The 16,150-nt window shown below is 38.8% G+C and overlaps 1 protein-coding gene across 1 annotated transcript in view; it reads left to right on the plus strand.

The window, feature by feature from the left end:
- WDFY3 (WD repeat and FYVE domain containing 3) overlaps positions 1-16,150 on the plus strand; it is a 151,730-nt gene that overhangs the window by 117,399 nt on the left and 18,181 nt on the right. The window contains 18 exon segments of the mRNA XM_054514773.1: positions 1,899-1,931; positions 1,933-2,133; positions 3,373-3,472; positions 4,152-4,312; positions 4,876-5,105; positions 5,961-6,070; positions 6,927-7,109; positions 8,017-8,174; positions 9,049-9,126; positions 9,844-10,071; positions 10,909-10,962; positions 12,791-12,959; positions 13,136-13,299; positions 14,046-14,194; positions 14,466-14,586; positions 14,925-15,010; positions 15,287-15,367; positions 15,763-15,817. Of these exon segments, the coding sequence (XP_054370748.1) occupies positions 1,899-1,931; positions 1,933-2,133; positions 3,373-3,472; positions 4,152-4,312; positions 4,876-5,105; positions 5,961-6,070; positions 6,927-7,109; positions 8,017-8,174; positions 9,049-9,126; positions 9,844-10,071; positions 10,909-10,962; positions 12,791-12,959; positions 13,136-13,299; positions 14,046-14,194; positions 14,466-14,586; positions 14,925-15,010; positions 15,287-15,367; positions 15,763-15,817 (2,361 nt within the window).

Raw genomic sequence — 16,150 nt, forward strand, 5'->3', positions numbered from 1 at the left:
AAAGCTCTACTCACTTGCACAAGAGGTCATCATCAGGGCTGAGCTGGATGTTTTGTACTTGGGTTGTGGATCTGAGAGAAGAGTGTGTTAAACTGCAGGGCAGTTGTTGTGCAGGGACATCAGAAGCAGCATTTTAGGGGCAATAGGCAGTTTGCTTGTTTTCTAGAGGACATTATTTTCGATCGTATGAAAAATGCGAGCTCAAATTTACACAAGCAAAAGAGACTGTCAGGCCCTCTGCTCTGGAGGATGTGATGAAACCCAAAACCTCTTTTTCCTCACATTTCCCATTCCCATTTCTGGTTTTGTGGCTTAACCACAAAGCAATGTTCTTGTATTTCCTGAAACTACTGAGCTCAAGCCAAGAGAGGGTGTGAATTCAACTTTGCTTGCATTGTTGGCTGAAGTTTTCTTTGAGCCTAGTGTCATTTGCAAATGATACTATTTCTAGAATATGAATGGAAAGGGAAAAAACAGGTATTGTTAGCCAGCATCTAAAAGGAATTTTATTAAGAACATGGAAGGATAATTAGTCTAGAGGTTGCCAAATGCTAGAACTATGGAGAGTATGATAAAAAAAACTTCAGGAAATAATAACTTGTGGTATGCTATTATTTTGTTGTCAATAAAAGTGGGAGACCAATTTTTAACAATGCCTGCTGGTGAGTCTCTCTTAAAGACATGGGGATTTTTGCTTTTTTGTTAAACTTGCATTTCAAGTACATACTAGGAGCTTGCTCTCTCTCAAAAAAGTTCCACTTACAAACTGGTAATGCTGATTTGGCATTCACCTGTACAGAGTTTTTAGAGGAGCCTTGTGTCTCTAAGCAGACTTTAACTACTAGATCCCTTAAAATTCTGTTTAGCTGCCTGGCAACTTGAGCTCTTTGCTGTCTGAGGGTGCTCTTCACTCCAAATTGGTTTACTCCTCCAGTGTTTCTGTTTGCCCAAATGTGTAGCACTAATCAGTGCCTGGTGAAATACCCTGAATCACAGCCAGATTTCTGCAATAAAACATTATAATTTAAATTCAGTCTTGAGAGAAGATTCTTAACTTTTTTAAAGGTCTTTCAGCTTTTCTGAGATTGCTATTAAAAATAGAAAGAATACATATTTGGGCTTCTCTTAATTTCTTGAAAACACTCTCCTGCTAAAGCAGACCAAATGTTCAAAACATTTGGTTACTTGACATGTAAGCTGGCGATACAAGAATCCTGTTGAGGGAAATCATATTGTCTCCTCTTTCATTTAAGGAAGGGAGTTGCATAGAAAGAGTCAGTCTTCTGGATTTGACAGCTTTCATTACTGTTTGTGCTTTTGTTACAGTCCTCTTTAAGAGCTAGCCTTTCAAGGTTTCTGTTCATCAGAAATGGGAAAGCTGTGGAGACCCTTTTTTTTTTCTTCTTCTTTTAGAGATTTTTGGGAAACCGGCTTACCCATAACTGCACTCTGATGAAGGTATTGTATTAAAAGAAAAAAAAAGGCTCAGTTCCTTTTTTGTTTTATGTTATGTAAGCTTGATGGCCTTTTTTTAGTTGGCTTCTGTCTTGATTTTATTTTAACGGCTTTAGTTAATAACTTTTTCAAAACTTTTCTTTTTCTTTTTTTTTTTTCAATGAGAACATTTATTTTTGCCAAGTATCTAGAAATCATCCAATTCTGTTGGTCAGGGAGCATGAAATGTAACTCATGCCAGATCATCATTTGCCTTGAGAATCCAAAACTGGATGTTTCCATATTGGAGAACTGATTCTGAATATCATAATTTTCTAAAAAGGCTTCTTAAGAAGCAAAATGTGAAGTGAAATACCTTTAGAAAGACAAGCAAAAAATAGAGAAGTGAAGAAACTGCCATTAATCAGCTGATCTCTGCAGTTTTAACATGCTGGTTTTTACAGGTCACTGATCTCGATGACGAAGTTGGGTCCCCAGGCTGAAGAGTTTAAAGCCTTTGCAGCTGATTCTGGCATGAACAGGAGCCAATCAGAATACTGCAATGTGGGCACCAAGACCTACCTGACCAACCACCCTGCCAAGAAGTTCGTGTTTGACTTCATGCGTGTGATGATCATTGATAACCTATGTCTCACACCAGCCAGCAAACAGACTCCACTGGTAGACCTTCTGCTAGAGGTAGAACTTCTTTGTGGTTTAGTTTGGTTTTGTTATTTGAGCTTAGTTGTGACACCTTATTTTCCCAAAATGCTTTTTCTTCTATTACCTTACAAAATTAGGCTAGTGGTAACCTGAGATTCAGTGGAATTGTCATGAAGTAAGAGTGGAGAAAAAAAGAAACACTAATGTTTCATAAAGAGTAGCTTGCTCACTTTTCTTTAATGGCTTGGAAAACCAGCATAAGAAGCTTTCTTCAAGTTTTATTTTGTGGAGTATGGTTCAGTGGTTAAGCACCTTTCCAGCCATGACATCTCTATTGACTTTGTTGAAAATTTAAAACCCCTGCAGAAATTAGGGTTTCCGTTCTGTTTGTATTAGATAAAAAGAAATTGTGCCATAGATCGTGTCAGTTAGATAAAAAGACATAGGCAAGGAGGTGAGGAGTTCAGTTACTGTTTAACTGCCTACACCTTCAGACAGTACATTTTGAAATGTTCACATCACTTCTCATTCACCTTGATCTACCTCTTAACTATCTCACCTTATGTGTTGCTGAGTCTCCCAGAATTTTTTTGAAAGCTGCAGGAATTTTGGGCCCCACTTGCATGCTTGTATATTTCCTAACAAGTTTCCTGGGGCAGTTGGGCACCTCTTTGCTGTCACTAAGCAAAAACAAATGAAATGTCAGAAGATCCACAGACACGGGAGGCATATTTGAGATCATGTTCAAGTGGCTGCAGTTCTTCACAGCTCTTTTAACTTGTTATCACTTGTCAGTGTTACTTGCCCATTAGCATAAATAGAATTAGGTAGGTACACACTGCCAAACTTACTGTTATTTCTCTTTCTGCAACTTAAACGTTTGATGTGTCCCATTTGCTCATTGTTTACTGAAGGAGGTGACTTGTGTCAACTAGAAAATCACAGGTTGAACATATGTTTATAGTGTAGAGTTTCATGTACCTTTTCAGTATGTGTTCTTTTCCAGTACCTGTTATGGCAGAAGATAAATTTCCTGGATTTAAAAAGGAATAATGTATGCTTTGCAAGACTGCATGCAGCCAGTGTATACTCTATGTGCATGCTTAGATTTTTGATAAAGCCAAAACTTTTTTATTTGAGACAGAATGTTAAGAGAAAGAAAAATGTAATTCATGGGAGCTGAGAGAAAAGGAAATAATGTAGAACACCATCCCTCTCCCTCTTTTTTGTTCAGAGATAATAATTATCTTAATATTATTTTAATATCATTTTTAGGCTTCTCCTGAAAGGTCAACACGAACCCAGCAGAAGGAGTTTCAGACATATGTTTTGGATGGAGTGATGGACCACCTACTTGCAGCTGATGTTTTATTGGGTAATATACCAAAGTTTGATAGTCAATCTATTGATTTGGACAGCAGGTTTTGATTCTGTGACTTTTTATTTTTTGGTAGTCTGTTTTGTTGCAACTTGATAGTCTTAATTTTTTTTCCCCTGCCCTTTCTTTTCCTTTGATGTGTAAATGGTGTTGACGTGCTTGCATGTTCCGTCCCTACCTTGATCGTGCCAAAGCTGTAAGATAAGTTATTCACAAAAACTACATGGCTTAGGGGGTCCAGTCACATTTCATGGTGGCTTGCTGGACTTCCCAGGAGCTCTTGGGCTGCTCTGCCTCCATCCCAGGTGTCATAAGGAACTGTATGCATTTTTGTTCAGACTTCCTTGTAAGGCTCCCCATTTCTTGCCACAGCAGTAATTCAATAAATTTAATTTAATAATAAGACCCACAGTCTTCCTGTGGGTCCAGTGCATTAATAAATCCAGAATATTGTTTTAAAAATCCACAATAGTTTTTTAAAAGATAAAAGTCCAGAGCCGTGGTTGCTTACATCAAAGGGATTTTGTATTGTAGGGAAGCCATGAGGTTCTAGCTTTCATTGACTGAATCTCGTTGTCTTTTATAGAAGTCTAGAAAGCATAAACTAATGTGAATGTATTTATGCAGATGGGGTTATTTGACAAATGTAGAAAACTTTGGGGTTTTTATTACCTAGGTGAAGATGCATCTCTGCCTATAACGAGTGGAGGAAGCTACCAAGTGCTGGTGAACAATGTGTTTTATTTTACACAGCGTGTGGTAGATAAGCTTTGGCAGGGCATGTTCAACAAAGAATCCAAGCTTCTTGTGGACTTCATAATCCAGCTCATTGCACAGGTAACAGGGCTGTTTGTTGTATTACCCTGCCTGAAAAACCATTTTTGCAGATTATGTGGAAATGCATGGAGTGATGTCACTAGACAATCTGATAGTGAAAAATGTTTGGGAAAAGCACAGAATGTGCTTTTCTTTCTCAGGCTCACTCTCTCTTTACAGAGCTTTCTTAGCACATCTTTCTGTGAAGAGCAGTTGAGTAAGAACTGCTCTCAGATCACATTATTTTTTTAGAAATCCCCCCCAAAATAAACAATGAAATATGCCTCACGTGAATTTTGAGATGCTCCCTAAATTTACCTTGACATTTTTGGGAACCTTCCTCACACACTTTTATTGGAAATTGTTAGAAGACTTACTGTTAGAAATCAACAGCATCTTTATAGATGTTAAAATTCAAAGTGTTTAATCATTAATGTCATTTTAGTCCTTGAAATTAATGGAATTGACACTTAGAGTAAAATGCTAATTCTGGAAAATGAGCTTGGGTCAGTTCAAGGGAAGATTGTGTGCCAGTAAAATGAGTTGCTGCTACTTCTGATCATGTTTTTTTTCCTTCCCATCAGTCAAAAAGAAGATCTCAGGGACTCTCGCTGGATGCCATTTATCACTGCCTGAACAGAACCATCCTGTATCAGTTCTCAAGAGCGCACAAAACTGTTCCTCAGCAAGTGGCTCTCCTTGATTCCCTAAGGGTCCTTACTGTAAACAGGAACTTAATTTTGGGACCTGGAAATCATGATCAGGAATTCATCAGCTGCCTAGCTCACTGCTTGATTAATCTTCATGTGGGAAGGTAAATATGTCAGGCAGAAGTGCATTCCACAGCCAGGGCAGGGAAGTACTAAAATGACCCTTTTTTACTCACCTTGCAAATAAGTCAGCAAATTTTGGAGGGCTGTTTATAATTTTCCAGCCAGTAAGTTGCAAGCAAGCTTAAGAAATTCATTTTGAGACAACACTAGGTTTGAAGATCCTGGAAATAGAGAACATTTTTACCTCCTTTCGTAGAGGTATTTTAAATACTGACAAATGTGTTTATCCAGCTATTTTGTTGTTGACCTTTTATAAATTGAAATGTTTTAAAGATAGAAGGAAGCACTGGTGCTAGGTAATTACTAGTCAGAGGGTCCTGTCACTGGATTTACTGTCTGTTGAATCACTTCATACAAGCTCAATATCTTGGTATTTCTTCTGTATAGCATTGAGTAAGGCCAGTCATGCATTAAATCAGGCATCTGTGACAAATGCTGTAGACACCTCCTTTCCTGCATTGCTGCAAATGCCAGCCTGGCATTTTCATTTGTTCTTTCCAAGAAGATCCACAACTTGTGTTTCATCCAAAGATGCTTAGTAACAGTCATCAAACCCCAGTGTTCCCCATTTCTGACCTCGTCTGTTCTGTGTTTCTTCAAATATCACCATCTTCTGCTAGTGACACCAGTATCTGTGGCACATCATCTCTTCATAAACCTTCAGTTCAGCTTGTGACCACAAATTGTCAGACCTCAAATGGACAGAAGTGAAGATGCTTTGCTATAGTAGTGTGTATTAATCTTTGTGAATCTGATACAAAATCAAATGCTTTATCTTGGCTTGGGTTTTTGTGTCTTTTTATTCTGATGATTGTTAATCCATTGTGTGTTTGTAGCAATGTTGATGGGTTTGGATTGGAAGCAGAAGCCAGGATGACAACTTGGCACATTATGATCCCCTCTGATATAGAACCAGATGGAGTCTACAATCAAGATGTCAGTGAAGGTAATCTGAGAATGACAAAGCCACAGATGTCTCATAATGCCACTTCTGTATTGTCATCACTAATCTTTTACCCCAGTGACCCAGGGCAGGGTCTTGTGGTATGTGTGTGTTACCCAGTTACTCTCTGGAGGGGCACCGGGACTGTGTGTGTATAAAATTGCATAAAAATAGATGAAAAGGCTCTTCAAGGAAGTACCAAGATGGACACATTGAGGATAAATTAATGTTTTGTTAGAATAGTAAGAGCTCTTCATTGTTTTCTGGACATTCTCCAGAATTAGAAAGACAGTTTTATGTGCATTACTTTAAATGCAATAGAAGTGGCTCATTTTAAGATAAGAAATATATGGTATAAACTATACAGTTACTATTTTGTGGTATGCTTACAATCTTTCACTCAAAGGAAATTTATGAACTTGCTATGGATGAAAGTATTCAGTGATTCTTAAATGTGTGTATTTAATATTGATGCAGGTACTTAGGCACACGTTATATGTGAAAAAGCTGAAGCATAATGTACGTATAGAATTATATATATATTTATAGACACAGACTCCTATAAGGTTTTTTCAATCTAATTTTGTTAATAGATGGGTGTTGGAGATGAGTCACAACTAATCAGAGCCAGTGTTTCAAATTCACAGGGAAAAAACTCGTCAAAATTAATTGCTGGACTTTCTGATAGCATACATAATGGCAAAAACAGGCGTTCTGGCCAAAGGTATTTCACACATCATGCAAGGGGGGGAGAGAAACTACAGTGTAATCACAGAAATCATTAATTTCCTTACTGTAAAATTGTCAATGCTATGAGCACTGTAGAGAGCTTGCTGTTTGTGATCTTGTACTTATGCAGGTCGCCAGCTTCTTTTAAAAGCCATAAACAGAGTGTGGACAGAGCTGATCCACAGTAAAAAACAGGTTTTGGAAGAAGTTTTCAAAGTGACACTGCCTGTCAATGATCGTGGCCAAGTGGATATAACTGTTGCCAGACCTTTCATTGAGGAAGCGAGTTTAAAATGTTGGCAAAATCATTTGGGTAAGTCCTGACTTGAGGATTTGGCTGTCCAGAAGGATGGATTTCCTCAGCATAAACTGTATGCACTGGATGTTTTAATATAGGCTTAACTTTTTTTGTAGCTGTAAATACTCTCTAAACTGGCACTGTGTAATACAGAATCCTTCAGAAACAGGACATAAACAGGATATTCTTACATTCCAGTGCACAGGGCCCTCTCTGAGTTAGCAAATAGCTTATTGTGGATTACAGTGGCAGAAGCTTTGAGCTCCTCCCCATGAACCCTTGAATTGTGGTGACCTCTATTACCATTCCAAGGATTAGATGTGCCAGGCAGGGAAGGGGATCCTCTTAAGCATGTCTGGGTGCAGCCTGCAAACTCTTGGTCTGGTGTTGAGATGGGAAATTGGTGGCTGAGCAGTCCTTCTCTAGCAGCAGTGATGCTATGACTAATTCTTGGCTAGGAAATATGTTCAGCATAGGAAGCAGTTCTGCAGGAAAAGGACCCAGGAATCCTGGTGGACAAGTTACAGACAAATTAGCTCTGCATCCATGTAATAAAGATCAATTGGTGCTTGACTGAATTAGCAAGAGTTTAGACAGCAGAAATTACAATTCCGTAGATGTGACTCATTTGATTATTTCACAGTTCTGAAGTAATTGAGGTTAACCTGGATGTACAGAAAACATATTTGGAAACCTGGAATACTTGTTTTTGCAGTATCTGTGTTTCTGTGTGTTCCTGGCTGATGTTTGTTAAGGTTTCCAATATCTCCCTCATGGCCAGTGTATTTGCAGAAAGCGTTTGAGTACAGCTACACCTTTTTTGAAGCAACAGAAAAGGTCATTCTATCTAAAAAAACAAGCATAATGGGGGGAGGGGGAAAAAAAACCTTCTTAAAAGTGCTCCTAATCCTTTGTTTTTCAGCTCATGAGAAAAAATGCATCAGTAGAGGAGAGGCTTTGGTTCCAACCACACAGTCCAAACTTTCAAGAGTCAGCAGTGGATTTGGCCTCTCTAAACTGACTGGTTCCAGGAGGAACCGCAAGGAGAGTGGGCTGAGTAAACACAACCTCTCCACACAGGTATTTTCTGTCAAGAAATAACATGCAGTCTAAAATCCAGCAATATATGTTCAGGATTTGTGGTAAATATCCCAAGGTGGGGTGTCTTGCACAGGGTGAAGTATTATCTTGTGCTTGGTTTTCTTTCCCTTTTTTGACTCTCCAGACTAGGCATCTTGCTTCTGTGTGTCTAATTTAGTAGGTCCATCTGCATATCTGTAACCTTAAGCTGAGAGTCAGCCCTTCATTGTTGGTGAGACTGCTCAGCTGCTTCTGTTTCATGACTGTGGTAGTCTGGGTCTTAAGTTCAGTTTGCAATGCTGCACTGAAATGGAAGCTGTGATACAAATGTTGGGTTTTTTCCCCATTCTGCCCTCAAGATGGAAAGAGGGGTTTGAAAATTTTGTGGAAAAATATGCTGCTAGTTCTCTTTCTGAGCTGAAAATTAGTGGAATTGAGAAATTAATGAATTCTCAGTGCTCTCAGTCCTTTTGCTGGTGAGCAGGTATATAATGAAGGGGAAAGGGAAGAACTTAACAAATGGAGCTGACAGGAACTGGTCCTGGTTGTATCAGAAGAGGAAGCAATAAGTGAAAACAGAGATACCGTGGGACAAAGTGAGGAGGGGTGGGTGTCTTGAGGATTTCCAGCAAACTAGGCACTATCCACAAAATATTACTTAAAAGGAAGAAGGGAAGAGTACTCTTTCTCAGTGCCAATCTGTTTAGGAATGTTCTGAATGCTTATTTTAAGGAACTATTCTTTGTGAGCAAGTTTAGCAATGTGGTGTATTCCTAGGCTGTTCATTCAAACAAACTCTTGTTTATAAGAACAAACTCTTGTTTACATAACAAACTCTTGTTTATTCTGTTTGTCACCTTGTTTTTTGTCTTAGGAAATTTCCCAGTGGATGTTTACTCACATTGCAGTGGTTCGGGACCTGGTTGATATGCAGTATAAAGAATACCAGGAGGTATGGATGGCTTGCAGTGCTAATTACCTGACACTGATACTTTGGCCTGTTAAGTTATACCAATGCCATTTCTCAGTATGAGACTTGTGAAATATTGGGCTCTCATAGGTGAAATGCATGGATGTTTACAAACAGTTGTTATTTTTAAGGGGTTTTTAGGTACAATCAAATAAACTCATTTTGATCTGGTTGTAGATGAAAATTCTTGTACCAATATCACATGTTAAGTGTGAATTTTTTTAAAGAAGCTTAAATTCCTTACAAGTGTAAAAAAAACCAAAGCAGGGAACAAAAGGAGAGTGATTGGAAGTATGCTGTATTTCTAAAGCATTGTACAAAAACTGAGAGGAAATGTGGAGAAGCATTGTGTCTAAATGCTACTCTCATAGTAACACAAAGAAAATTTTGTGGTATCATCCAATAATAGAAAGTGGCTGGTCTGTGCCTTCCAGAATGAAATTGTTCCACCCTGTGGTGTCTGCCAATCATTCCCAAAGGCATTTCATTCAAACTGGTTGCTGAGCTATGTGCTATAAATCTTAAAAAATAACTTCTGAGAGAAACAGGTCATTCAAAGCAATTTGTTTCAAAAACCGACCACGAAACTTCACTTCATTGAACTTCTCTCCTGTGCCAATAAGGACAGGAAGTCCTCGTATCTGGTTTCATTCTTAAAATCATTTTTCAAATTCCATGCATTTATGTGTTTGTGTGCAGCGCCAGCAGAATGCATTGAAATACGTGACTGAGGAGTGGTCTCAAATTGAGTACGAGTTACTGCGAGAGCGAGGGCTCTGGGGGCCCCCCATCGGCTCCCACCTGGACAAGTGGATGCTGGAGATGACTGAGGGGCCCTGCAGAATGAGGAAAAAGATGGTGCGGAATGACATGTTTTATACTCAGTATCCCTACATGCCCGAGGCTGAGCAGGAAACAAACCTGCTGGTAAGTATTCAGGAGTTTGGGATGGGTGAGATGGGTGATTACACCCTGTTGCAAAATGCTGCTTTTTTTTTTTCTCCTTGATAACTTTTTCTTAAGAAAGATATTTTACTCTTTTGGTACGACCTGATATTCTTCTGTCTGTTCTAAATGGTTGGTAAAGTCCAGTTGTTCCTCATGCTATATTTAGGGAAGGGACTGAGTCACTTGGCTCAAAACAAAGCAAATTTGGATATGTTGCAATATAATGTGAGGTGTGCTGAGTGATCCTGCCAACAAACAGCACTGGCATCTTCACAAGCCTCCAGAGACTGAAAGTTCCATTATCGTGTGAGGTTCAGTCTGGGTTCTTGTCCTTAATCTAGATAATGTGCAAAAGGTGATCTGAAAAAAAAAAAGGAAAAAAGGGCTACAGGTCTTGGTTTGGGTGCACTTCTGAAATGTACTTTCGTCAGTCCATGAAGATGAAGGTGGGCTGTGGAGCAGAAAATTTCGTGGCCTTTGAAAGCTTTGCAGTTAGTTCCTGTTAATTTTGGAACACTGCTTTTAAGAAAGGAAGCAGTCTTTATTATGTCTTTTTAAGCATGTGTGTATGCATGCAGGATTTTTTTCCCCTCAAATTATGTCTGAGTGTCAAAGTACTTTAAAAAAGCAGAAAAAACTTTGAAGTCAGTAAATTTTAAACTATTAGATATTTTTGCCTGCTTGTGGTCTGACACACAGTAGCTGTAGTGACAGTCTAATTCACATGAAGTAGAGAACATGCCATCATACATTCTTCTCAAAAGTGTTCTTTCTCTGATGTAATTGATGCTTATGTAATTGATGCCCTGTTTCCAGTCTGACTTCTCAAACAGACTTCCTGAGACATCTGATGATACCATTCCTCAAAAGGTAAAGAACCAAGTACACTGACTGAAAGAATGTAAAATAAATACAACTTCTGCATGTTAGGCAGTCTTAACAAGGCTTCTACGTTTGGCTTTCAACTCGCTCTTTCAGTAAACAATTCCAGACCTAAGGTTTTTTTTCAGTAATCACATTAGAAGATGTTACTGTGCTGTCCTCAACCTTCACCTAATTAAACTTTCTGTAGACCTTCCCTTCTTTGCTGCACACTAACAGGCTGTGTTGGGCTGTGCTACCACTGTTCTCACTGTGTGGAGTGTTGTGGCTTTGGGACCTGAAACTATTGGTCAGTGGAACACATTTAGTAATGGGCAACACATCGCTTGGAAGCACTTACTGGGAAAGTGTTTCCTTCTAAGAGAGGATCTGGGGAGCATTTTTTCTCCTTTTTGTCCATAATGGGCTTTAAAAGGCTGACTTTTGTTAAAGGCCATATTAATTTTGTCTTAGCTGACTCTTCTCTGTTTTGCTATTGATAAAATGCACACATTTGCTTAAAAAATATGAATCCTTTCTTGAAAAGAACAGACATTCTTGGAAGTGGCTTCTCTGCAAGCATTTCAATATTATGCCTTTCTCTGTTAATTAGAGTCACGGTCTTGCCCATCACTAAGTACAGTGTGTAATGTGCATTCACTCATTTTGAATTTCCTTCTACAATTATCTAATTCATATAAATGCAAGTAATTCTATTATACAGAATATCTAATATCAATTGTTACTGTTTTCCTTCATTCCTTCACCTTAGCAGTGCTATAAAAGATTTCTCTTTGTAGGTTATACATGAGTTGTTTCCACAAATGTTTTAAGCATCGTTTAAATGGCAGTTTTGTGCTGATAAGAAGTGAAGACTTGGTTAAACATAAGTCAGCAAATTAAATTACAGTGCCTTAAGTTTTTGATTTTTGGTAGCAGCCAATTTGACCTGAATAATTTCTGTGTTGTTGATCTTAGTATCTTTATCATCCTAAGCATCAACTTGTAATAAAGTTAGTTTGATTTCTGTTCTGAATGTTGCTTCCTTAATTAAGTGAGGAACATAAGAATTACCCTGTGATGGGGGTTGGGACAGACAAAGAGGAAGGAAACATTACACACAGAAAAAAACCCCAAATCAAAACAACAAACACTCAACAAAGCAAAAAAAAAACCCCACAAAAAAAGACCAAAAACACCACAAACACCACATTGTTTGTACAAAGGTACAAACAATGCTCAAATATTTACTTCAGGCACATGCATATTCTCATGCCAGTCTCCTCCCCATAAGCCATCAGAAACTTTATGAAAAAAGAAGCAACTAAATTAATGAAGAATTTTTGAGACTTAAAGCCAATCCCTGGGTGCTTTTAGTTCATACCAGCTTCCACATAGTTGTATCTTCTTGAGGCAATTTTTTATTCAAATTACTGCCTAACAGAGAAGTCAGCTGGCTAACAAATAAAGTACATATGTTGGTAGGGAGTAAAAAGATGATAAAATGGCCTTCTGAGCAATCAGTGTTAAGCACAAGTATCTCAGCCTTTTATGACAGGTCATAACATACTGACTACACCTACTCCCTATGTTCTAGTTTTATCTGCAGGCTTTTCTGCAACCCCATGTTTGCTTAAATGGCTCTATAGCTCCTTGCAAATTAGCCAACAGATCAGATCTCCTGAAGAGTCTCTGTTCCTGTCTGTGTTGGTATATGAGCACGCACAAAACACTCAATGGGCATGCACTGTGCTGCACACCCTGTTCCTGAAAGACCTTCACTGAGGGACCGAGGGAGGAATTGGCTGACCAAGCGATTTCTTCCATTATTCCCAAGAAACCTGCTCGCTACAGGAGAGCCATCAGTTATGACAGCAAGGAGTACTACATGCGCCTGGCTTCCGGAAACCCTGCCGTCTTCCAGGACGCCATAGAAGAGAGCACAGTTGGGGAAACAGCTCAGCAGGAGCCAGAGCATGGGGAGGACACTATTGCAAGAGTCAAAGGTTAGATAGTTTGGTTTGTTATCCTCTCATGCGTTTGCATTAAGACAAGCGTAAGTCCTGCAGGACTCTTGTTTTTCTCTCTTGGCATTGGGTCAGTAATTTGAAAGATTATAGGTTCTGTGAAGTCAATTTTCTGTGTCTCTTTATGACATTTATCTGTCTCTGTTCTTTTCCAGGCCTGGTGAAGCCTCCCCTGAAACGATCTCGCTCTGCTCCTGATGGAGGAGATGATGAGAACCAGGACCAGTCACAGGATCAAATTGTTGAGGGGAGTTCAATTGATGAAGAGGAGAAGACTGACAATACAACTTTGCTTCGACTTCTTGAAGAAGGAGAGAAGGTACTGTGTCAAAACACTAAGAATTTAATGTATTGGAATTTCTTCATTATGTGTCCCAGACATGAATAAATGTCCTATATATCTTCCTTGGTCTGTATATTTCATCAGCTTCTTCCTTAAATGTGTTCTTTGTGTGCCTGACCCTAAAAATGCTGTACTGGAAACATTGTGGGGTTTTTTTTTACCTTCTGCCTGCAAGGGAAAAATTCACCTGCCCTGAAATGAAGGCTATGAGCTATCCCATGCTTGGTTTATTGTCCTGTCAACTTAATAATCAGGATAGAAAATAAACATTGAAAATGTAAGCGCTGAATTTAGCACACTGTTCCTAATTAATTGTTGCCTTCATTAGAATGTGAAGCCTTGATAAATAGTATTTTATGCCCAAGATCAGTGGTGATTTACCATGCTGTGTATTTGGTATTTCAGGCTTTGTCCATGAGAAGTATACCATTAAATAGCATTGTGATCATGGTTGAGTAGGCTGAAAGTTCTAAAATAGGCAGCGTAGTGCGAGCAGATAAACTGGTAAATAGATACATTTATATCATACTAATGAGGCTTTATCCAACTTCCTCCCCAGTTAGGGAGGGATTAGGCATTAGGTCTGATTAAAGGAGAGACTGACAAGATTTTTGCTGTATGTGCAAATGATACAGCAGTCTCTGGGACTTGTTCTAACAGAGCAGTGGTCTGAGCCTGTGCTCCTTAACCTGCTTTCCCTAAGCATCTGCTTTTCCTCATAGATCCAGCACATGTACCGCTGTGCTCGGGTTCAGGGCCTTGACACCAGCGAGGGGCTGCTTCTTTTTGGGAAAGAGCACTTCTACGTAATCGATGGGTTTACCATGACAGCCACCAGGGAGATACGGGACATTGAGACACTGCCTCCAAAGTGAGTACATTCATTGAGAGTTTCCTTGATCCTTAGAAGCTGAACAAGAAGTATTCAATGAGGTTTTTGAGGAGTCAATTCCAAGATAATGTAAGATGCTGGAAGACCTCAGGTACTGAGCAATTCGTAGTATGGTATATTGTGAAAATATGTTATCAGCTGTTTCTGTAACTGGACTCTCATATGAAATTAATTGAATAATTCTTTTCCACGAAGAAAATTTCTCTTCTTTTTAATCACTTCACTCAGGCCTGTTTATGTTCCTTTACAGGATGCATGAGCCAATCATACCTAGGGGAGCAAGGCAAGGTCCAAGTCAACTCAAAAGAACTTGCAGCATTTTTGCATATGAAGATATCAAGGAGGTGCACAAAAGGAGATATCTTTTGCAGGTAACTTGGACACCATATTTGGAGTGTTTTGATGATGTAATTTTTAGAAATGAAAATCAATACATAACTGAAGAATATTTGGAAAGAGAAGCTATTGACTGTGTTGAAATTGAAGCATTTAGATTGGGCATCCTTGTTGCAACTTACCCAGATTTAGTTTATTGGGCGTGTCAGTCAATGTCAGTCATCCAAAAATAAAACATTTGGTTGCATTAAGCAAAGTCTGCTTCACTGTAATTTAGTGCCACATATAGCATGACTAAACTGGTCTGTGCTTGGGCTTCAGAGGTGACAAGAAAATAAGTTATTGTTGACATGGGTTTGTCCTCTGTTTTCAGCCAATTGCAATTGAAGTTTTCTCAGGAGATGGACGGAACTATCTTCTAGCTTTCCAGAAAGGGGTTAGAAACAAAGTTTATCAAAGGTAATGTAAAATAAATTAGAGTATTTAACATGAATGTTTGCAAATACCTATGTGTGGAGGCTTTGTTTGGTGCCTGCTAGCAGCTTACTGCTGCAGGAAAGAGCCACTAGAAGGCACTACATGCCTTTAGTGAGAAGAGGCTCCTGTGATTTTGTTGGGGATGTTGTGGAGCTGCTCAAAAGGAAGTCTGGAACTGTACTAAATGCATGCTGCTTTTCAAGAGATGACATCCCAAAGGCAGAAACACTAATCATAATCTTCTAACTGCTGCTGCAGGTTTTTGGCTGTGGTGCCATCTCTGACCGACAGCTCGGAGTCAGTGTCTGGGCAGAGACCAAACACCAGCGTAGAGCAAGGGTAGGTGGTTCTGTTCCTCACAACCTCTGGGGCTCATCAGTTTCCAATATATGATGCTTGCATTGATATCATGATTATCTGGAGAATATCAGAATTAATGTTATCGGTATACTGATACATTCTGAAAGGTATTGGAGTGCTGAAGCCATCAGATTTATCCAATTTGTTAAAAATATTTTACTCATCAGCCACCACTTGCAATGAATTGCATAATTAACATGCATAATTTTTACAGTGCGTGTTTAGAATTTTTTAAAAAGGTACTGCAAAAGGAAAGGATACATGTTCTTCTAATGGTTGCAATTTATAACTTTTAATGTTGAAATTTTGGGTTGTGAAAATGTAACCGAGTTCTTACTGCAAACTCAAGAAATTCACTTTCTTCTTCCTGCTAGGTCTGGCTTGCTTAGCACTTTAGTGGGAGAAAAATCTGTTACTCAAAGATGGGAAGTAAGTATGAAAATGCTGGGGTATTTTTTGTATTAAATTCCACATTTTGTAGTGATACATAAATAATCAATACACATAAGTTGCATCCTCTTATTCTAACTGGTGGAACACACTGTTGTAGCAAGTGTATCTCAGCATTTAATTTTTAGCATTTCGTGGTATCATCATCAAATAAGAAATGGTTCTACTGTTGAATTGCAGGGGGAGAGCTGTAGTAAAAATAGAGTGAGCATTGCAATATTGAAGTAAGTTTGTTTGAGGAGGGCTGCACATTGACAGTCTGGCTGGTTGACATTTGATTGTTGTAAAGTGAAAAATTTACTGTGCTGTTAT

The sequence above is a fragment of the Molothrus ater genome, chromosome 4 (assembly GCF_012460135.2).
Source record: "Molothrus ater isolate BHLD 08-10-18 breed brown headed cowbird chromosome 4, BPBGC_Mater_1.1, whole genome shotgun sequence".
Lineage (NCBI taxonomy): Eukaryota > Metazoa > Chordata > Aves > Passeriformes > Icteridae > Molothrus > Molothrus ater.